The 22816-nt window shown below is 47.3% G+C and overlaps 2 protein-coding genes across 4 annotated transcripts; one reads left to right on the forward strand and one right to left on the reverse strand.

The window, feature by feature from the left end:
• Positions 1-411: 411 nt before the first annotated feature.
• Positions 412-18845, reverse strand: GGA3 (golgi associated, gamma adaptin ear containing, ARF binding protein 3). Of its 3 annotated transcripts, none has more exons than XM_057381393.1 (17): positions 18765-18845; positions 13447-13531; positions 12646-12721; positions 12127-12225; positions 11201-11324; positions 10326-10429; positions 9703-9783; positions 8626-8763; positions 7564-7645; positions 6990-7106; positions 5798-6067; positions 5157-5224; positions 4446-4768; positions 3676-3941; positions 3326-3495; positions 2869-2979; positions 412-1651 (listed from the first exon to the last, which is right to left on the reverse strand). In XM_057381393.1, exons 1-17 carry the CDS (start codon positions 18802-18804, stop codon positions 1541-1543), a joined length of 2265 nt encoding a protein of 754 aa, XP_057237376.1. In that variant the 5' UTR covers positions 18805-18845; the 3' UTR covers positions 412-1540. The 3 variants fall into 3 exon arrangements, with proteins under 3 accessions (XP_057237376.1, XP_057237377.1, XP_057237378.1); XM_057381394.1 differs by having other exon boundaries at positions 3326-3491; positions 3672-3941; XM_057381395.1 differs by lacking the exons at positions 12127-12225; positions 12646-12721; positions 13447-13531 and having other exon boundaries at positions 18765-18812.
• A 55-nt stretch (positions 18846-18900) lies between these two features.
• On the forward strand, positions 18901-22314 carry MRPS7 (mitochondrial ribosomal protein S7). The gene is made up of 5 exons (XM_057381399.1): positions 18901-18984; positions 19528-19719; positions 20014-20077; positions 20562-20729; positions 21562-22314. The coding sequence occupies exons 1-5, from the start codon at positions 18929-18931 to the stop codon at positions 21781-21783; spliced, it is 702 nt and encodes a 233-aa protein (XP_057237382.1). The 5' UTR covers positions 18901-18928; the 3' UTR covers positions 21784-22314.
• The last annotated feature ends 502 nt before the right edge of the window (positions 22315-22816 follow it).

Consider the following 22816-nt stretch of genomic DNA (forward strand, 5'->3'; position numbering starts at 1 on the left):
TAGCAATGGTTTTACAGGCACCATTCACTGCAGCATCATGTTTTCCTGTGGAGTTCTCCTACAAGAGGCAGGTACCTCTTCCTGTGTACTGTTTTTTCTGTGCTGCTCTCACTCTCAGTTGGAGAAGAGCTGTTGTTTGACAGCCCTGCTGGAAATGCAGAGCTGAGTGTCCAAGGACTGCCCAAGCACCTGTCTGTGCTTGTGTCAATGGGTGTTAAAAACTCCCATTAATTTACAACAGTCTGTCTCAGAGCTCATTGAGGCACTGCTTGAGACTGGAAACAGAAGAAGGAAGGGGCTGCTGGAATCAAGTTTTGGTGATTTAAATCTTATTTCTAGGAGATTGTAGCTAAGGGATCAGCTCTTCTGTCCTGTTAGAACAGAACACTGATGTCCAGCAAATCWGCTTTCCCCTTRGTGRGGRCAATTGCACTTTGCCACTTAATAAAGGGAACAAAGAAAATAGGGCATTAGCCCAGCACATGCCCAGTCACAGCCCGAGRGAGCCTCTTCCTTCCTCTGCCTGCTTGTTCTGTTTTGGTACCCTACAGGTCTATTATTTACATCTTGTAGGTCATTGTAYTCAGCTCAATAAAACACAGTATTTGACTATACTAATAATACTGCCTGCATGAGGGGACATGAGAGGCATCTCTCCTTATCCCTGGATTCAGCCACTGCCCCTGACTGGTGATTGTAAAGACAGTTCTGTGCTCCAGGTGCTGTCCTCCTCCAATACTGACCAGTATCTTCCAGCCCTCCTTCCTTCTCACTATGCACTTCCTCTTTTCCCCGCACTATGGAATGCGATGAAGGCAAAAAAATAACCAGTGTAACCATTTGCAGACAAAACTCAGCCCCAGCTGCCCCAAATGGATGCCCCAGGGTGGCAGCCAGCAGTATAAAATAAATATAACAAGTAAAGATACAGCAGTGTGGCACACACAGAGCGAGGGGCTGCTTACAYGGGCCCTTGGGAATGAAGCAGGAGGAGAAGGAAGGGAGCTGAGTGCCATTTCAGTGTAAAAAAGGAAGCATTCCCTCATGGAGCAGCAGTATTGCTGACATGCTCACGGGCCCGTGTGGCAGCAGGAGGTCACAGTCCCAGGGAGGGCTCTGTCAGGGCTCTGCGCTGAGCTCACGGCATCATCACCCCACGGCCTGTCGGGATCTCTGGACAGCAGTGCAGGAAAAGCCAACTAAATCCCTTTCTGCTGACAGGTCTCCCCTCAAAATACAATAACTTCAAGTTTAATAGAGTGGAAGATAGAACCAGATTCACCCAGAGGTCAAGGTAAAAGCAGCCAGCACTGCCTGTCACTGGCTGCCACTCAGTTCATGCTTGGCATAAGTGTTCCAGGGCCCCTTCAACGTGGGGCACAACATTCTGGACTAAAGCTACAAGCAGAGTGGTCAGGACATGTAAACAAAGCTGAACATCACCAGTGGATAGCATGTGTGTCCCTCCCCACGGCACATCCGTTCCAGTCCTGTGGGATCCTGCCCTGGTCCTGTCACAGTCTCTGGCAGTGTCCTAAGGTCATAGATTCCCCCACTGCTCTACGGGGGGAAACTGATCCACTTCGCCCACTTCTGTGCTGGGCTGATCTCCCAGGGTGAAGGTCAGTCTGTACCTCAGCCTCACCTTCTCCTGCAGGAAAGACAAAACCCAAAAGTAACATGAGAACAGCCCCAGCTCAACAGCCYCGAACAAAACACTTCACTGTTAGAGCTCTACAGAGAGCACAAGACATCTGTTGTACAGAGCAGGGGCAGGAGGGCTCAGGTTAAGTTCATGAAGGAGTTCAGCTATTTACCAACCTGAGTAATTCACCTTACACTTTTTATACMAAAAAAACTTTACTGCTTAGCATGGAGCAGAAGAAGAAAAGCCTAAATGACTTGTGAGCATAGATTGCATAGACATGGCCAGCTGCTCAGATGCTCTCCAGAGAGCCTGAAGAATGCTGCTGGAAAAGTTCAACATTTTCAAAATTAAATYCCTCATCATGTGGAGAAAGATTCGCACAGCTCCTGCTGTGAAAAATTATTTGTAATACAGTAAGCAGGAGATGGAAACAGTCATCTCACTCAATGAGGGCACCTCCATGTACTTCATGAAGTCTTTTAAAAATCCACTAAACCCCTCTGACATTCATCCTTTGATCTCAGAGCTTTTAGCTGAYACTTGAAGGACACTTCTGTTGTAATTCTCAAGTAGAAACATCTAAATYTGACAAAAAATTAGGAAGTCCTTCAGCTTTGGGCTTTTGGAGCTGTCTGATTGAATGAGTAGAAACAGCTACTTGGATGATCCCAACCATCAGCAGGAAGGAAAGTGTTAACCCCATGGTGTGTCCCTGGTCACAGGCACCTCCTCAGAGAAYGATGGAACAGACATGATCTGGCATTTGTCTGTTGGTTCATCAAAAGTACTGCTACAGCATCAGYTAATTTAGCATTGATTAATTATCAGCAAAGCCAGGCACGTCCAGTGCACAGGGGAGTCAAACTCCTGATGCAGTTTTGCTATCCTTTAAAGTTGAGCCTGCCATGATCCTTGCCCTTTTGCTGGRAGAAGTGTACTGACCCTTCTCATACCTCTCCTTCCTGCCAAAGTCTGYTGGGAAGAGCCTCCTCTAGCCCTGAACTGAAGCATCAACATTCCACAGTAACCACCTCTGGAGGGCACATCAGAATCACAGATAATWAAGGTTGGATTGGAAAAGACCTCCAAGATCATCAAGTCCAAACTTTTAGGAGCAAACAGCTGTAGCTGCTCAAATGTTTGGTCCCACCCCTCCACAGAGYTCATCTGACATCCAATGTGTCTGATGAGGGCAGGATAAATCCCACTGTCCCTCTCACCTTCGCAGGATTTGCCAAAAGCATAACCTGGGTGATGGCAGCAGGTGGCTGGATGGGATTGAATGGAGACAGATCAGTGCCAGAGGGTGGCTGTAGCTTCACTTTCATGGACTGCAAACAAAAAAGAGAGCAAACCTCAGGCATGATCTCCTATCTTGGGGACCATGAAAGATACACATACAGGCTGGGGGGACAACAGCACACATCCAAACGGAAGAGAATCAACCCATAAGTGAAGATGAGGGAAAAGAGCCAACCCAGCTTGCAAAACACAATAGGAATAGGCAGCTCTYGACTCACCCCATTCAGTGTTTTCTGCCTCTGACAAGAACCTTTGGAAAGGGGCAGAGCACAGCCTATGGAAAGGTTGAACCAGGCTATCCCAAGTCCCTGAGTCCATGGCCAGGCTTTCCTGGGRGCAGTCTCACACTGTGGGGTCTGTCCCCCGTGTCCCTACCTTGGGCACAGCTGCCTGCAGCACGATGTTCCTCACGGGCAGCGGCGCCGTGTTCAGCATGGACACCACCACCACCAGCACGTCCGAGCGTCCTGGAGGGCACTCCCTGGCAAAGTGCAGCAGGATCCTGAACCCGTTCTTGTCGTAGGCTGTCACTGGGAGGGCACTGCCTGCCATGGGGAGAGAAGGGAGAGGCTCCAGCTTYGTGCAGCAGGTGATCTGAGGCAGCACCAGGTGACTGGGATGTTCAGCTGGAGCTGCTCATCCCTTCTCTCCACCTCGTGAGCTTCACCACAAAGCTTTCCCTTTAAAAAATGTTCAGAACAAGGTGAAAAACCTGAGGTACTTACTGGGTTTAATGGATTCCAAGGGAACATGGACATTGGCCAAAGAAATTTCAGGTGCTTTCATGGGACTGCCTTGCTGCTGGAACGATGCTGGCTGGAAGAGAGGACTTCCTGATCCTGCAGTGCAGCTGCTTGGGAAGGGAGCTGGAGGGGCTCCAGGGGCAGTGGCTGGCAGCCCTGCAGGTGTTGCTAAYGGGGCAGGGGTGACTGTGGTTGGCAAAGTGACCCCAGGGAACACTGAAGGTGCTGCCATGCCTTGGGTGGCAGTCCTGCAAGAGAATCAGAAAAAGCATGGGGAACAGGGCTGGAAGTGAARCAGGAATTTCACCAACACCCAGAGGTAACAGCACATCRTGAGGACAAAGCAGCAGYCYRGAGCCAGGCTGGAGCCTGTGACTCTGCACTTGAGGAGAGCTGCAAGAACAGGAGTGGTAGCAGGGTTGGGGTCACTTCACCAAGCCGGGAAGGAAAAGCAAAGTCCCACCTTGGCCAGGGTGGGAAAGGCTGAGATGGGCAAAAGCCTCTGTACCTTAAAAACCTTTTCCCCTTCACACCACACCTTTGGATCAGGCAACAATACAGCTGTGTGCTCTGCCTGCCTTTCCCTCCCAGAGGTGGGAAACTTGTATTCATTTGTAAACTGAAACCTCTGATAAGAAAAATCCCACATTTCTACCAAGCCAGAAAGTTGAAAGTCACCCTCAGAACCTGGCACAGGAGCGAGCTTGATTTTCTAACTGCAGAGCCAAAGCAAAGTCAGGGCTTTTGGTTACCCTTTGGCTTCTTCAAGGAGTTGYCCCAATGCATCCATCTTATGTGACATATTGCTGCCCACAGAGGAGTTGAAGTAGCCAGGAGCAGCTGGAATAGTCTTAGGAAGCCCTGCAGGGGCAGCTGGTCCAGCAGGGAACACAAATGGTGCAGAGTTTGGTGCTGGGATRCTGGGAGCAGTCTGGGAGGCTGGGAAAGCAGAAGGCAGCGTGGCTGACGTCCCACATGTGGTCTGTGATGTGTGATGGAGAAGAGGGTTCCCTGCAGGGTTGCAAGCAACAGTCACCATCTTCGGATTAAAGAAATCCAGGTCCARCTGCTCATTCTGAAAGAGAGGACAGGTAGATGCTCTAACTCACTGCTGCCCCTGATGCAGARATGGCACTGCTCTGTTACAGAGGGACAGAGGTTTACCACAAGAACAGGAGCTGGGTGACAAGCAGCAAAGTCTGTGGCCTAAGTCAGGGCTACATCTGATCTGGAATTTAAATAAAGAAGGGCTAACATCACGGGGACAGATGGGAAATTGTGAAAGCCAGGTTCAGGAGATATCTCCTCTGTTTAAACACAGCTATTCCAGATTTTAGGGCTAAGCCAGACTGCCCCTCTGCCTGTGTGTGTGATCACACACTTCTCCAAGGTGACAGTGTGTCCTGAGACCTCCCACAATGACAACCTCTCCCTGTCCTTCCTTTGAGACCCCCTTTTTGTACCTCAAACATGCTCCACTGGTTGTTTTCCGAGGTCTCCTTCCCTGCTGCAGGAGCTGGGTCATTCAGGCCTGGATGGAAAAATAAGAAACAGGTGACTGGAGGAGAACGTGAGTTTGGTGTCATCCCTTGGTGGCTCTTTCAATACCATCAAACTACTTGATTCATCTCTGGCAGAGCCCAAGAAGCTGATGAAACACTAGATGGGCTGCAAGTCTATGAGGGAAACGGACTGACAACACCAGCAGCTGACAGTCACCCCCTGCACACAGCTCTTCTGACCCATCCTGATTTGGACTCGTTCAGCTGTGCACATCTGGGCTCCACGGACAGGCATCCTGCAGGCTCCTATGCATGGCCCCTCTTTAGCACAGCCCCAAAATCAGGGCTGAATCTGTCCCAAACTGCAGCCTGTACACCYAGCATGTCCCAGCAGCCCCAGACATTAGACTGCAATCACACTCAACTCAGTTTCTTTCTTGCAGCCAGCTCTGGGAAGAGATTTTAATACYGCCTAACTGACCAGGTCTAACATTCAGAACAATGCAAAGGTGTGTTCCCCRGAATGCAGGAACATGGAGAATGCAGAAGCAGCCTGTTAGGATGGATTGAGCAGCCCTTTTGCAGGCCCCTCAGTGTCTTACCCAAGCAGAGGAGCTCCTCATCCAGCAGGGACAGGGAGTTGGTTGTGCTGCTCTGCTGAGTGGATGCTGTTTCCACCTGGCCCGAGGAGCTGCTGCGCAGTGGTGCCAACGTCTGGGGAGGAGGAGGGAGGATGGGGATTTCAGCTGGACAGGGGGCTGTGCTGGGGGCTGGTGTCAGGCTGCTGGGTGCCATTGGAGGTGGCGGGGTGCTGGTGACATCCAGTCCAGCAAGGTCAATGAGGGTGTTGAGATTATTGGTGGAGTTACTCCCTGCAGTGGATAGGAGAAGAGCACTACTAGGAAAGAAGGCAAAAGGCTCAGAGCACACCCAATGTATAGAAGAAATTAGCAGAGATGGTTTAAATCCTCATCTGAGCATGGTTTATAGCTCTTTGTAATAGAGAAAGGATATTTGCTGTATGCAGACCGTGTAAATCAACACAGATATTTAAAGAATTCCCACATGAAAACCTGCTGCAAGCACTGCACTTTCCCCAGTGCTTCACAATTCATCATTTTTTGCAAAATCTTTTGAACTCAGACGAGGCTGTGGGAGATCCTGCAGCATTACAATAAACAAAGGCTACCAGAGAGCTGGAGAGCTGAGGAAAATTCATACCATCTCAATTTTTATATTTAGGACAGTCTTGTTCGAGTAAGCTGCTGCCAGACAGCATCATGAATGTTTGAGTCCCAAATGGTAATTCTGTCACACACATGTCCAGAGCTTTCAATGGTGAAGCTGAAGTGTAAAGTGGGCAACTGGCCTGAATTCACAAAAGGAAACACTGGCAAAACCAGGAAAAGGACCCCTGGCCCAGCTCTTGCTCTCCAGCTCTTGGGGTTTTTTTTGATAAAATTATCATCTTACACATCACCATTAACAAACAGGACAAAGGTGGGAAGGAAAATGTACGAGAACTTCCAGCCCCACAAAACGGCTCAGATGCAGGTTTGCTACTGATGGCTTCAAAGGTTTCAATAATATTGACTGAATAGGGGAGAATGCAAAGCTGYAGCACTGCTGCTCATTTCCAGAAATGTTTATCCACTGCTCAGGAGCCTTCTTGTCCACTTCTGATTCACAAACTGCTGGTCATCAAAAGCTACTTTAACAAAACAGGAAGCATTGTTCAGAAGCCTTAGAATTGCAGGATTCAAAAATTAAACAATTGGCTTCCCAGGAACTTACCTTCCACTACAGACATCCCAGGGAGATCCACTTCACCATTGATCACTTGCCCCTCTATTATCTTTTTATAGGAATTGATCACACGGGATAAATTGTCACTGGCCTGCAGAATATCCCCTACATACAAGRGAGACAAAAATTACTTCAAAGGCTTTATAACTTTGTTCCCACTAATGCTGAGAGTGCTCAGTTATCAGCTAAATAATCAGCAAGAAAACACACAAATATCTGGCTATGAGTTCCATCACTCTGCCTGTGCCACACTCGAAGCAATACCTTGAYCTAACTCCACATGAACTGCTATAACAAGGAAAAAATGAGCCCAAAGTTGTTCCCCATAGCAATTCTCTTCCCCTCCCAAAGCAGCAGCTGTCCCCTATTATTATTCCCACTTTCCTGAACCACCAACTTTACTGTCCAGTCCATGCCCAAACTGAAGTGGCAAGCACAAAGAGGCAAGGATTGTCCTTTATCAAAGCAACAGGAACCCACAGAGAGGAGGTGACTTCTCTGAACCCTTGCATGGGCACAGAGCACAAAAAGAATAAAAAAGGACAAGTGTAGCTTGGTTTACCCAAACTGCTGTCATTGTCCTCTGTCTCACTGGCCAGCTTGAACAGCGTCCGTCTTTTGGTTTCACACCTTTCGTAGAGCTCCTGGAAGACACATTAGGACAAAGGGTTTCACCAGCCAGGAGCCAGTGCCAGCAGCACCARTCAGCACAGAACAAACGCCAGAACAGACCAATCTCACTGTGCTGACTGTGCCAGGACAGCCAGGATGGCCCTYCCTGCCCTGCTCACAGAGCTGAGCAGCATTACATGAACTTGGGGTCTAAACACAACTGTACTCTCAACACATCCCTTAGTCCTCCCTCACATCAGCACTTATGGCCAMGTWCTAGTCCAAAAGAGATGTTCCTTCYTTGTATAGTAGTCCCTAAAAGCCTGAGGAACAGCAGAATCGTGCTTCAGTATTTYGGCTTCAATTGTGCTGCAAACACTGCTGAGAGGCTGCAAYCACACAGAAGAAGGGTGGCAATAAYGAAATGGTTCACAGRAACAAAAGTTCCTTAAGCTTCTTACCACTGTTTAAGAACCTTGTTGTTAAAAATAAGTGGCTTTCATTTTTTTTAATTAAATAATGTGCAACTCTTAAAGGCTCTAGGCCTAGCAAGCCATCCCTGGKGTCTGTTCTCATTTTTACTTTCCTGATGCTCTCCCAGTCCTGTAACAAAAGATAAAACCCTCCCTCTGAAGGGGAAGAATTATTTTCTGCCCCATTCAGCCTTTAGCTGATCCATGCACAGTGCTGCAAGGGACAATTACGACCTCCAATCTGTGYTCTTACAGGATCCAGAATTATGAACTGCAGCTTCTTGGTTCTGCCACGCTGCACCTTTGGAGAACAGCAGCACCTCACTTCAGGCATATCCAAAACTGAGCTACTCCCCATCCAGTCTTTTGGTGAAAGGCASTAAAAACATGGATATTTTCTTGCCTGCAGTTTATAGCAACTGCTCTTGTTTCTCACCACTGCTCTCTGTTTGCAATGTTTCTAAATCTCTGAAAAACTCACATCTGTAAGAAAGGACTGACTCCAGGAGTGCTGGGAAGTGGGAGCAGCTCAGACCCACCTTCATGAGCTCTCTGTCAGCCTCTGATGAGTCCTCTTTGCTGTAATGAACCAACATCTCATTCAGCAGCTTCACGTTGTTGTTCACCTCCTCCAGTGTGTGCATGCGCTTTGTCACCTTCTGGATCCGAGCCTCATCCTTCAGGGTGGAAAGCACAGACAGAAAAGGTGARTTTCCCTCTAAAAGTTCACAGTAACACAACCACAGATATTATCTGTAATGTAATGTCAGGTAACGTCTATTTAAGATTAAGGTAGGAAAAAAAAGCAAAAAAATCCCCTCTTAATTCATATGAACTTTGCTTACTTTATTGTCTTTTCACCACCACTCCAAAATTACAGGCAACCCCATATTTCCAAAAACTCATTAAATAGACTTGAATGTATAATTCTACCACTAAAACCAGAAAAGTTCCCAAAAGTTCCTTTCTGACCTTTTCAGAAGGTTTGTTTTTTTTTTTTTTAATTTGATGCCATTTAACAAAAATGATGTGTTTGAAGCAAAACATTTACCAGGAACAACAAACACACTCTGGTGGAAAATGTCCACCATCTCTGATTRCAGAATCCAGTTAAAGACATAGGAGAGTCTACCCTGGGGACAAGAGGAGCCTGAATGGAAATATTTCAGTAACCTATACATCCACTCCTGTCCAGAAGGTATCCTTYTATTTGCCAGAATCCCAGTGAGTCATTTCCTGGACTCCAGAGTTTGGAATGACTGCTGTGGGTGGATGCAGCACAKCTCTACAAACAGGAAGGTGTTTCCATGAACTTGTTTGTGAGAAGACCCAGTCCAGTGACTCAGTCCWCAGCATCCGGGGTGGAACCATGATGCTCCCACCAAACCTTGATGTCAAATCCCACTTTGAGTGATGGCAATGTGGTTAATTACAAGGGACTTCAATTCTTRCCCTGTCCTCCACCAGAGACATTTAGACTGTAGACATTTCTATGATACCAACATCTCCCAGGTACAAGCTAGAGAACAAATCCTCAGCTATCATTTTGAAGTCAAATTGCTTAAAACCTGGAAAGCAGACTGCTGACCTGGACCAATCCTACAGGAATTTCTTACCTCCTTTACCATGGATTTTATAAGCTTGTTGGCCTCTTGTAAATCATCTGGGTTTTTGCTTTTCAGTAGCTTGGCTAGAAGCTGAAAGACAAGAAGATGATGTTCAGGAAAYAAAKGAAGACCCCTTGGACAAAGGGAAASGAAWCTATGTGAACAAKTYAGGGGAAAAKGGATATAGCCCAGTATTACAAAKCTTACACAGCTTTCACAGTTACAGGGACTTCAGCAGGAGTCATTTAGAGTTTATTATCTAAGTTGCTGCTGTATTCCTGATTGTACGCAGGACATATTCTGTGAAATCTGATTTCTGGCACTAAACAGTTATTCCTCCCATACATTATTTCTTCTCCTGTGTGTGAAACATTCTCTGCCTTCCAGTACTTCAGCAGGATGGTGCTTGGACAGGAATAACCCCACAATGGTAACACAGACAAGGTCTTAATTGGACTTAACTGGTCTTAACTGGAACTTTGGGTTAAGCAGGTGGACAAAACAGTGAGTTCTGCAAAATCACATACTATGCCCTCCCCAAAAAAAAGTCACATTATTATACTTTTCTTTCTTATTCTAAATGTGCACTGAGTAATCACTTTTTTCCTAGTGATTACAAGTCTTCACTGTACCTTGGATTTCTCCTCATCATCAAACACAGGGTTTTTGGGWCGAGGCGGTGGAGAAGGAATCAGTGTTCTGTCTGCAGGAATCACGGGATCAAACATGACAATCCCTGAAAGCAGAAAGGGAACCCCTGTGGGTCAGCACACACTCMCACCAGGCTGGGCACCCAGGGACTCCCAGGCTGCTGTCAAAGCCAACACACATCTGTCCCCTGACACTGCCACACTGTTACAGTGAAGAAGACATCCAAATCCCTGAGCTGGCTGTTACCTGAATGCTCTCCCAACCCTACAACATTAGCTAAAACTCTCCCTCTGAATGGGAGGAATCATTTTCTGCTCCATTCAGCCTTTAGCTTATCCATCCACAGTGCTGCAAGGGACAGTTATGACTTGTGTCCTAATACGACAGGATGGTTTCCAGAGCTTTCACGGAATCAATTTTTCTTGTGAACCTATTGAGCTTTTTTCACTGTGCCTACATGAGAAATGTGTGTCAGCTGAACTAAAGGTACAGTTGCAAAGCCATTTAGTYAAAAGAACACAAAAGACTACTTGGAAGCTCTTATTTCACTTTAAATTAGACTTGTTCAAATCATTTAGTAACTACTTCCACCCAAAAGAAAATCAACTTAAAAAAGGCTCTTCAAACCAAAACAAAAGTATCTGCAAAGTATTTCACTAATTTATTTAACAGAGCCAACCCAATCCTGCCCAAGGCATTTACACATAATGAAAAGCTTTTGAGAGAATTTCTGCCTTGCTCCATCTCCCCTCAGAGGTTGCCTTGACCCCATTTAATTAGAAGCTGTGTATTTTGTGACACTCTTGCTCAAAGCCCAGGCTGGAGAGAATGCCTGAGTGAGCAGTTGACTCCCTACCTTGTCTCTTCAGCATGTAATAGGCATCCTTGATTTTGGATTCCTCTGGCAATGCCACTGTCCAGCTATACAGCAATTCAATGACTTTGGACTTCACCTTCTCTGAGACTCGGTCTCCCAGGTACTAAAAGTGAAAAAAAAAGATAGAAATTCTTCATGTTAATAATTTCTTTTCTAAAATAAAGCTCTTAGAAGCTCAGTGACATACACTGAAAGGTGTATGATCCAAGTTCCAAGATCTAAGGTACATCTTATTAAGAGGAAAAATTGCTTCTCTAATAGATTTGAGATAACAGTGAAGAGAAGCTTTGTRATTATCTTCAGCAAAAGAAAACGCAGCTGTTCTGCTGGCTCCAGGATTTTGCTATTTAAAAATCACAGCAATACAGAGAACCACCCCCTCCCCTGTCTTATGAGAGAGAATCTGGGAATACATTGCTGCATCAATCACACCATAGGGGAGACTTTCAGCACATTAAACTCATCATGAATGTTGAGGGACTTAGCCAGGCACTCTTTACACAGCAAGTCAGCAGAATGAGGACTAGAACTCCATGGTGTACTGTCAAACCTCTTATTTCAACCTCTGCATCACATTTCTCTTCCACCATCACTGGAGTTTGGTTTTTTAAAACAATGCAGCCCAAGTTCTAGAAGCCCTTGAGTTACCTGAAGGATTACAATAGCCCAGAGATTGGATGCTGATGGTAAGTAAGTAAAACTTACTGAGAAATTTAGTAAGCAGGGCATAMAAAMCCCCAAAACAACAAAACAACCAACAACTCYAGCTTAGCTAACAAATGCTCTCAAATATAGACTAATAAGTGCACTGAGCCAGACAGAACACTGTAAATATGCTGAATGCTGCCTGTAGCTTACAGAGGTCAAACAAAAAGTAGCTACAGCCATAAAGCTCAGGGACTAACCTTTGGAGAAACAACTTTTATTAACTCATTCAAAAAGCGAAACTTCCCAACTTCATTATGAAATCTTCTCCCACAATTCTTCATACAAGCTTCCAGCACCTGCATTCAAGGAACAGAAAGAGGAGCTGAAAGGARCACCAAAACCCTACAATAACAGTGAGTGTCCTGTTTAGAGGGGAGGGGAAGGGTCCCCATCAGTGAGAAAAGTATTCCTGCTGCATACAGACATCAATCTCACATCTTTAGGGATGACACATCAAGACAGGCTGGTGTCCCACCCTCAACATTTGGGTCTGTATTATCTCCACATTTGACCTCATAACACTGAACACAAATCTGGTCTGAATATAACAAAAGACAGCAGCTCAAACTAACCTAGAGTTATTTCAGGACACTTCAGGGATGGAAGTTTCCTTCCCTGGCTGACCCCAAGGACACTCCCTGTGCTCTCTCTACTCCACAGAGGTGATACAATAGGATACATGCCTAGATTTAAGAGCAGGGGTAAGGACTACCTACTGTCAAGGCTTGGACTGCCTCCCATTCCTGTGGCGACTGGATTTTATGAGCCAGGAGTCTCACAGCTATTTGTGGCCTGGAACAGAGCAGAGCCCCCATTACAAACAGAATGGAGGATTTTCACACTTYCACACAAGTTCTGGTGTTCAAACAAAGTGCCTTCCACATAATCGAAAGSAAATGCCATTTAAAGTACTTTTATCTTCCCATCACAAAGGCTAACAAGAGATGTTCAGGGTAACTTTGTAAGGCTGGTGATTTGCACATATGAAAGGAAGAGAAGGCTGGTAGTCTCAGCCAGCGATTCCAGATTCCTCCTTGGGAGGGGCCAAACAACTCGCAGTACAGGCCCCACCCCAGGAAATCACTTCATTTCTCTTGCATTTGTTTCCTTTTTTCAGAAAAAAAAAAATTATTTCTTAGCTCTTGGGAATGCTGTCAGCCAGGAGGTTTCCTCAGTTAAGCCCAGGAATGATTTTACAGATGTGAAGCCCAACCAGCACCATCAGTGATAACCCCATTTTGCAGACTGGCAAATAGAATAATTCTGGCCAGATGAGAACCCTGGAGGTGCAGAAGCTGAAATTAGAAGCAGCTTCAAAATTCCCAGTTTSCCAGTGCTCAGTCTGGATTAGCCACGCTGCCTTTCACAGGAGAGGCAGCATCTTCTCTCTGTTGTAGCCAGCTCTTCCTTGTGATATCAGTATATAAAAAAGAAAATGTAAATGTTTGATGGTGGAATTACACACTTTAAAATGTGAATGTTAATTTATTATGTCTAGAGCAGTTTGGGACACCCACCCTTCAAGTTCCTTGTTGATCTGGTCACAGAATCCAATGATGTATTCCCAGTCTTCTTGCCTATTAGATGGGTTGGTGGCTTTATCTTTGGCAAGGGAAAGAAAACATATTACCAATCAACAACAGAAACAATATAAAAGATCACACATTTCCTAGAGAAAAGCATCTGACATCCATTGCCAATTATAGAAAAGGAGAAGGAAGTTAGCACGTGGTATGTCTGTTCAAGGAAAAGGGTGTGTCCAAGTCGAGACATCCAAGCATCCACCAAGAATCACTGCTTTCCAAGGAAAACAGGTGCCAAATCTCAAGTATTTAGAAGCAGGCTATTCCCACACTCTAAATGAGAGCACAGAATAAAAAATTTCAGCTCACAGTTTCCTCTGCCTGAAATGCTGTCTCTTTCTATTTGGCTGTAACATTAAACTCTCYAAAGGTTAAATTCTCACACTTTCTAGATATGAAATTATTTTTGTATTCCCTGGGAGTTTTGCAGAAGCAGGAGTTGGAACATCAGATCAGATGTTTAATATAAGTCATTTAACATTAGCACTTGCTTTTGGAGTGCCAGCTGATTTGATTGATGCCTTAGTATTTCTCCTGGGATTTATGAACTCAAATTTATTATTATACACTGAGTTCTTCTTGCAAGTAATAAACACTGCAGCGTGCACCTGATCAGGAACTCAAATCCTAGATGCTGAAGCCAAGAGATCGATGCTTTACTGACAGAGCTATTTCAGGCTCCTGAAGGATCCTCCCTCAAGYAGCAGGACCTCACTGACTGTACTGATTGCAGAGTAGTGAGGCTATCAGCATCTTTTTGGTTATGAATGCATCTTCTCCGTATATTTTACTTAACCCTGATGCAGCAATGAATTTACAGGAGATCAGATTCCTACTTTAACCTAATTTTCCAACCAAGATAACCAGACACGATGATTTTYCTTTCTTTTAAGTGAAGAAACAATGCACAGTAGCTGTCTGTATAGATCCAAGGGCTGGCATTTAGGAAGTCTTTCTCAAAATTTTAACACAATGGAAAGAGGTTTAGGAAATAAAATATTGCTTAGTCAGATARTATAGAGCAGGGGATGAAGGGCAGGAAAAAACACAGCACATATCCCTGTACTTTCATCTCAGAGGGAAATAGCAAAACAAACACATGCTGCATCACCAATTTTTCACCATCATTAAAATATATCTTTTACCTTTCCAGAGACAGCTAAAACCAACTGTCAGACATCTACTCCAAACCCTCCCTTTCCCAGTGCACCTCCTGCTGCACTCATTCTGCAAGGTTTGCTCAGGTTTTCCTCCTCACAGAATGATACTTGTAAAGCAAGTTTTTCCATGGTAAAATATTCCACATGTGAATCTCTGCCCGCTGCTGACCTTCATGAGACCCTACATAAGGAGAAGACAGCAGCCAGGGAGGAATAACTGCAGGATCACATCCCATAGAAGGTTGAGCTATGTATTGAACTCAAGAGATTTAATGGATGCTCAGTTTAAAACACAACTTTTGCAGAGCCAAACCATGGTTCCAAACATGTGGCACCTAAACCTYATTACCACATTTCCAACTGCTGCACACCCTGGAAGCAACATGAAACCATGGACTTGCAACAGTCTAAAGCCTCTTCATGCAAGCACCATGGCGGTTTGGTGCTCCAAAGCACCTCTTGTGCTTGGCAAGTCCAGAAGAAAAACACTCATTCCAGGCTGGAATTAAGGGAATTTACWTAATAAATGCAGGAGGACCACAAATAGATAAGGACACACAACAAAATGGACTCTGTTGGCTGCACATCCTGAAATTAGGAAAATTATGTGKTTCAAACAGGAAAATGTATCAAACATTTCTATGTCCAAAGCGTTAATTTTAAAGCTGTTCCAAATATCTCCAAAGATCTTTTGCAATGACACTGGATTATTTCAYGTTCTCAGACTCATCCAAGTTTTTGTTGCAAAAGCTTTCACATGAAGACAGTGAAGCCTCAGAAGGAGAGAGTGACTGCCAAAGGGAAGAGCTGTTCCACATGATGAAACTCCCTATTTCCAACATCCATAAAACCTCCACGTGAAGCCCTGGTTCATAAAAGTTAATGAGCTTGATCACAAGTTCTGCCCTGACTCTGAAGATCGATGTATTTGCATGACACAACACAACAGGGTGTCTGGATACCTGTTCCCAGTCTCAGCACAGCCACATGAACTCAGCATCCCAGCGCAGTGGAATCACCTCACTTCACCTTTCCAGGACAGCCCTCCAGAAAGTTGTGTCATGTCTATCAAGCTGTGAGTTAAAATCCTCTATTTTATGCAGAATGCTTAAAATGTGGGCAAGGAGCTCATCTGCGCTGCTTTATAAATACGCTTCAGACCTTATGTGAAAGGATTCACTCCAGGATGAAGAGATGATGCTCTGGAATATCAGGTCCTTGGCTTCTCTGTTGAAAGTGCCAACTGAGGCCYATTTGGTACCAGCTATTTGCTTCCACAGACACTTGTCCACCTGGTCCCCTCCTGAAAATCCCATTTCACACTGGCAACCACATGAAACTAAATTAGCAATCTGGGGACTGAAGTCTTGGCACTGCCCCAGTCCTGCCACCACTTCTGCCTCAGTTTTCAGCTTTTTTAATTTGTTCTCAGGACAAACCAAGCTGCTTCACACCCACCCAGCATCAGAGCCACTCAGCCCTCAGGTGCTCTGCCAGAATGAAATGCTAACGAGAGAACATTCAGATTAATAATTAGATATGAAACAAAGGTGTTTGTTTTCTCTAGAGAGCAACTATACTGGAACGAAAAGAACCACAGACCATTAAACAGGTCGTAATGAACACTCCTGTTTTCCTGGGTTCACTTCTCTACTGAAATGAGACAAAAACCACCCCAACAAAGGGTGTCCCCAGGTCAGGCTTAGTCTATGAATTGGGAATCCTCAACCCAGACACATCTAACAGACAGGCTCTGTTTGAGTCCCTGAGCAGAAAAGAATGCTGACCCATGACAAAGCAAGGAAAAAAGGAATTAAGACAATTATAACATTTTATCCATTTGCATCCCTTCCATAGCAGGACACTGCCTGAGCCTGACACAACTGGGATAAAGAAGTTTCCTTTTGGATGCAGCAGAAAAAGCAGCACTGGAGTCAAAGGCTCCAGCTGTGTTTGTAGAACTGACATTATCTCCTAACCTTCTTGTGTTTCAGCTCAGTGCAGAAGCAGAGCCTGCCAGGCAGGAGSGGACAGGAAGGATCACCTTCCCTCATCCCAGCTGCTTGGAATGAGGCAGGACATGCAGATGCCAGATCATCACTGGCTGAGGCGCAGATCCTACTGCAGCAGCAGGACACGAGGATGATGTTACTTCATGGGTCTGTGACTCCACCTGATGCCAGAAGCAGGGCAGCAGGAGGCTGCACACCACCACAGAAAAAGAACACTGGCAACAAGAAATTTTCCATCTTCCGTGCCTGGGAAGTTGGCTGCGCTGCTGAGCTATTCTCTTTAGGAAGGGCATGGCATGGCACACCCTCAAGGCTCAAATTAGCCAAGGCTTTGTGATGATTACAGAAAAAAACCCTTCGGGAGGGCAGGTGAAAGGTGGAGGCTGCACCAGCTCTGCCTGCCCAGCCTCACGACTCCGCCAGTAATTCCCGGACACGAAAGGCTCCGMGCTGCCTGCGATGGGAGGAGCGATAACAGCCACACCAGCAGCGATCGCTGTAGCAGTGACCTGGCATAAAAGCATCCTCCCAAATGAGAGAGCAGCACTCAAGCCTGGAAAAACGYGTGCCTCTCTGCAATCAGGCTCGCTGCAATGCTTCTCCCACTGAGTAAGGCCTTTGCAACTCTTCCCTTTAGCCCCYTGGCCAAGGACAGATCACCTCTCCTTTAACTTCCTCAATTAAAAAAAAATATCCCCACAAAACAAGCAGTCAGGAAGCTTTCCAGGCTGTACAACCCAAAATATCCTTCCTACTAGAGATATTTCCACACACAAACTGAACTGGGTGAGTCAGCTCTCCTCAGAGAAAGACTGCAAGGAAGGGATGTGGGTGTTSCTTCTTGTGTTTCACTGGCTACAACAAAAGATATTGACAAATTGTGGGAGTTCAGAGGAGGAGCAAAAACGGTAAGGGGACAGAAGGGATTGAGCTATAATGAGAAGAGCTGAAAACATCTTTTCAGCCAGTAACTCGTATAACAGATCATGGCAGCATGTAYATGTTTGAATTTTATATAAAATACAAAGGAAGGAGAATTATCAAATCCTGTTTATGGAAGGATAGCTCCAAGGGTAACAGGTTTTACACTCTGAGGTATTCGGGGTTATGACCATCTTCTGCAGTTTGCCCAGTGCCTGACTACTTGGAACTTCACTTGCTGCCATAATCAAACAAATAACTATTAAAAAAAGAGAAGAAAATCCAGGCAACAAGCCATGATGTGCAGGATGGCCTCCCAGGGAGAGCAGCGGGAGCTCCTGTGCGTGGAATATTTGAAAAACCATYACAGTTATGACTGATTCATTCAGGAATCACATCCCTGTGTTTTGTACAGCCAGAGCCCAAAGGCCACAACCAGCACGGACAGACACACAGACAGGAGACACTCAGCAAAGGCTGCACATCAGCAAACAACCGGGGTTTGTTCCCCTCTCTAACCTTTCGGATTGAGRCATGAGACAGATCTTACCCTGACAAAGGGGCTTGGCATAGTCCAGCCCGCATGGAATGGAGCCCACAACTACCCTGAAACTGCAGCCAGGCATAAAGCAGGATTTGTCTGCTTGAAAATCACAGTTGTGTAACACGAATACAGTTTTTCTGGGAAACCTCACGAACAGCACTCAGGCTGTTAACACTCAGCTGCCCACAACCCAGGCAAAGGAACAGACAGGAGGAACAGCCACGAACCACGACCCTTTATGGATAAGAAGCAGCAGCATCCTCGCAGTGCTGAGCAAGCCGAGCCGCAGAGCTGCCCGTCCCCCACATCTCCCCGGGGAGCTCGTACCGGCCCCCACCCGCTGCCGCGCCCCGACCGAGGTGACCGCCGGGAGRGGCGGCCCGGCCCTTCCTCCGGGACGGGCATCCCCCGGTGCYGAAACTCCCCCGTGCCCGGGGGCTGTGCCAGCCCGACCCCAAGGCGCTGACACCCCCCGGCCTCCTCGGGACGGCCCCGGCGCTCCCGCCCGGCTGAGGGGGGTGGCGGGGCCGGGCGAGCGGACACTGCGGGGAGGCGATGGGAAGGGGCGGAGGGGCCGGAGGTGCCCGGGCGATGCCCCCGAGCCGCGGTACTCACTCAGCCACGACTCCAGGCTCTCCCCCTCAGCCTCCGCCATGTTGCCGGAGCGACCCGGGGCCCCGCCCCGCCCACGCGAGCGCGGCGCGCAGGGGGCGGGGCTCACGCTGGCCACGCCCCCAGCCGGGCTGGCCCCGCCCCGGGCGGCGGCGCGCGCAGGGAAGATGGCGGCGCCCAGCGCGGTGGGGCTGAGCCGGAGGCTGCGGGCCTGGCTGCCCCGGTGAGCGGCCACACGGGCCGGGGGGCTCCCCGGGGCGCACGGGAAACTCTGGGGGCTGTTCCCCACCGGGGGAAAACGGGCAGCGCGGGGGGAGAGCAGGGGGTGGCTCAGCGGGAGCACGTGAATGGTGTGGGGGGAGCGTGCAGCGCTCCGGGAGCACACGGAGAGGGCGCCCGCCTGTTTGTGCCGGGATCGTACAGGGATGGGGTTATCACGGTTGGARGAGACCTTTRAGGTCAACCAGTSCGACCGYCCGCCCAACACTGCCACTTTAGCACTGAACCACGTCAGGGGGTTCAAACGCCTCCTGAACAGCTCCAGGGGYGGTGACTCCACCGCCTCCCTGGGCAGACGCTTCCAATTCCTGGCCACAGAAACAGTGGAAAAAAAGATAGAATCCCGCACTGAGCTGCTTGCCCCACTGCCACGAGGTGTCTTTCACATCTAACATGTCCTTTTTGAGGCGTGTTCACATCTCGACATCCCTACATCCCTGTCACCATACGTGCATTGGGTTACAGCCCCTTCTCTTGTTCCTTGCAGGATCATGCCGGTGAGATGGAGCCGCTACGATSCCAGTTACCTGGAGCCAGAAGTGAACAAGGAATTGTATCAGAAACCTCCGGAGAAGCTGACTGAAGAGGAAAGGGAACAAATGGAGCTTAAGGCTGTTCGACCCATCAAAGCTGCTCCTCCCACTCTCTCCAGCTCCGTGTTCAGCGATCCCATGGTCAGGTCAGAGAAAGCAGCAGCTCCTCCTCTCTCCAAAAATGCCTGGGAGCTGTGCTGCCATCCTCGRCCTTCATCTGCTCATTGCCTCCTGTTACAGCACAATCCCTTTATTCTGGGTTAATCTTTTCCCATCAACCAGTCCATTGTCCTACAGTGATTAGAGATAATTACAGCAGATCTGGCAGCACCCACATTTAACCATGGGAACAACACAAAGGGAGGGGGGTGGGGGGGTTTATTCCTGTGGGTGATAAAATCAGAATTCATATCAGACCCCATCTGACTTTGTGTTTACAGYAAATTCACCAATATGATGATGAAGAATGGAAATAAAGTGCTGGCCAGAAGCCTCATGTCTCAGGTAAGAAYTCATGTTTCTTCTCACTATTATGTTAAAACAAGACAAAATGGAAGGCTGGGATGTCAAACCCACTAGAATTGGGAATTTCCAGAACTTAGGTGGTCCATCTGTGCGGTCCTGGTGTGTTTTCCTCTGCCACATGTTGCTCTCAGCACGATTCCTCTGATAAACCAGAATTTGTTTGATAAGGGGTACATTGCCCCAGCTTCCTCAGCTCACAAACTAGGTGACAGCTTCATGGGGAGCCTTCTCTTTCCACCCTCCGGTATGTCTGTGTCCTTCTGTACTGCATAAACTCAGAGAATACTCTTAAAAGCATAATTTTCTCTAAAGATCATCTTTCCAGCATCTTATCTTGTTTATAACTTGCTYGTGAAGTCCCACAAATGTGCCACTTAGATGACATAACTTTGAGCCTTCTCACAGTAACTGAGTGGAGAATCCATCTGCTCTGCATTGTCTCYTTTCTTGCCTTTGTCCCAAGACTCTAGAGGCCATTAAGAGGAAGCAGCTGGAGAAGTACCACAAAGCTCCAGAAAATGAGAAGGARGCAATTGAGTGCAACCCCTACACCATTTTCCACCAGGCTCTGAAGAACTGCCAGCCCATCATCGGGCTCAGCAGCATCACCAGAGGAGGCAAAACATACCAGGTGAGAAGGGGGGATGGGAGCACATCTGGGTGGTGTTGGGAGACAGTTAMCTAGGGAGGCAGATGAACTGGTTTCCACCCCTTCAGATCAAGATTTCCTCTCCTTAGAAAGAGCCAATTGGTTAAAATAGCACCCAAGATCAGGATCCCCACCTATGGTAACTCCCCTGTTACAGAATCACTAAGGTTAGAAAAGACTTCTAAGATAAGTCCAGCCATTAATCAGCAGTCTCTTTCTCTGACTAGATGTCTGGAAAAATAWCCACCAAGTATTTTCCAAGGAGACAGAGATCATTAGCAAAAGAAAAGGCAGTCCTTGGACTACCAGTCCCATCCTTTCCACTGCCTSATGTTGCTTGGGGACACATCCCAAGGCCTGGGGGAGGTCAGCATGGCAAAAAGCATCACCTAGATCCAGTGTGATCTTTAAAACATGAGCAGAACCKGTCTCTGAGTACAGGCTCTGCAGCCCTTGGTGCCTGAAGGAGAGGTGAGATGTGGAGGCATTTGGAATGAGATGATCTTTAAGRTCCCTACAAACCTAAATCATTYTGTGATTCTGTGACTTCWCTGTAYTCCATGCAGGGATGGGGTSACCATCTCCCATCTCTGCTCACACAAACCAGCCTGGATCCAGCTCCCACACAGGCCAGAATTTCCATTTTGGTAGCAGTTCCTATGGACAGAGCAGAGAATTGGCAGCGATGAGCTGTCAGGAGTGGGTTTGGATGCAGAGAGCAGCACAGTGAACCCCTGCAGGTGCCAGCTGCTGCTGCTGTGGCTGCTGGGGAGGAGCAGTTGCTGATAATTGCTTTGGTTGAACCCTTCCCCAGGTGCCTGTCCCGCTGACGGACAATCGGAAGCGCTTCCTGGCCATGAAGTGGTTGATCACCGAGTGCAGGGAGAACAAGCACCGCCGGACGATGATGCCAGAAAAGCTCTCCCAGGAGCTGCTCCTGGCCTTCAACAACGAGGGGCCYGTCATCAAGAAGAAGCACGTCCTGCACAAGATGGCAGAGGCCAACCGGGCGTACGCCCATTTCCGCTGGTGGTAGGGACCCTGCACAGGACACGCTGCCATGGCCTGGGAGCAGAGCTGCAGGGCTGCCAGCCTGGGAGAGGGAAAGGTGGAACATCCCTCACAGGCAGCTTCTCATCTAACCCAGGAAAGCTCACATGAGCCCCACAAGGTTGTTTTTCTTTGTGCTTGTTGGATGGGGGAAGGGGAAGCTGAGTTACTGGCCCCAGCAGGGATGCTCCAGTTATTTCATAATCACTTCCCTGTGAAGACAAGCCTTAGATGTTTTTCTTACAGCAGCGCTAAACAAAACCATCTTTCACTTACCTGTTTCCTGGGGATCTGCAAGTCTCTCTGCTCTAGAAATCAGCAATGTTTTTGGCTGCACTAAGCTAMGAGCAGAGCTGGATCCTCTTCCACAGCATAACCAGCCTTAGAGGGATTGGTACCATGGGCAATAAAAGGCCCTTTTCGATTTTTAGTTCTGATCATCAGCAACATTGTCTGCACAGATTTGATGTGAATGTTAACGAGAAATAAAACCAGTTTTATGGGAAAGGTTTCCTGATTCCAGCCCTTTGTTTCTGTTGCTCCAGCTGCCCGGGTTGTGTACAGCCCCGAGGCCCTACACTGGAGCAGAAATTGAATTATCACAGCCTTAGGGCTTCAGTCAGGAGCAACCCTTCAGTATTGCTCAGAGCTCAGCAGCTGCGTAGGGAGAAAGCAGGGCACATGTTAGTGGAAAACTTTTATTAGAAAAAAATCCTTCAATAGACTATTTTTTTAAGTTCTTCCTCTCCCATTCTTATAAGAAACATACCCTAGCTGAAACTTGCAAAATTCTGAAAAAAGTGACTTATTATATAAAACCTATAAAACCCGTTCCTACATGTGCTCATGGACCTCTCCTGTCGCAGGCTGCCCCGTGGCAGGTGTTCCTGGCTGTGGGAGAGGCTGTGTGCATGCAGGTGCAGCCAGATGCTGGAAGGAGTCTGGGAAAAACAGCACTTGGTTGAGCTGTTAGTGAGGCCACGGTGTGTTCTGTGACCTGTCCCAGAGAACCAGGCACA

This window comes from Malurus melanocephalus, unplaced genomic scaffold (genome assembly GCF_030028575.1).
Source record: "Malurus melanocephalus ecotype Western Australia unplaced genomic scaffold, MMel_1.1 scaffold_509, whole genome shotgun sequence".
Lineage (NCBI taxonomy): Eukaryota > Metazoa > Chordata > Aves > Passeriformes > Maluridae > Malurus > Malurus melanocephalus.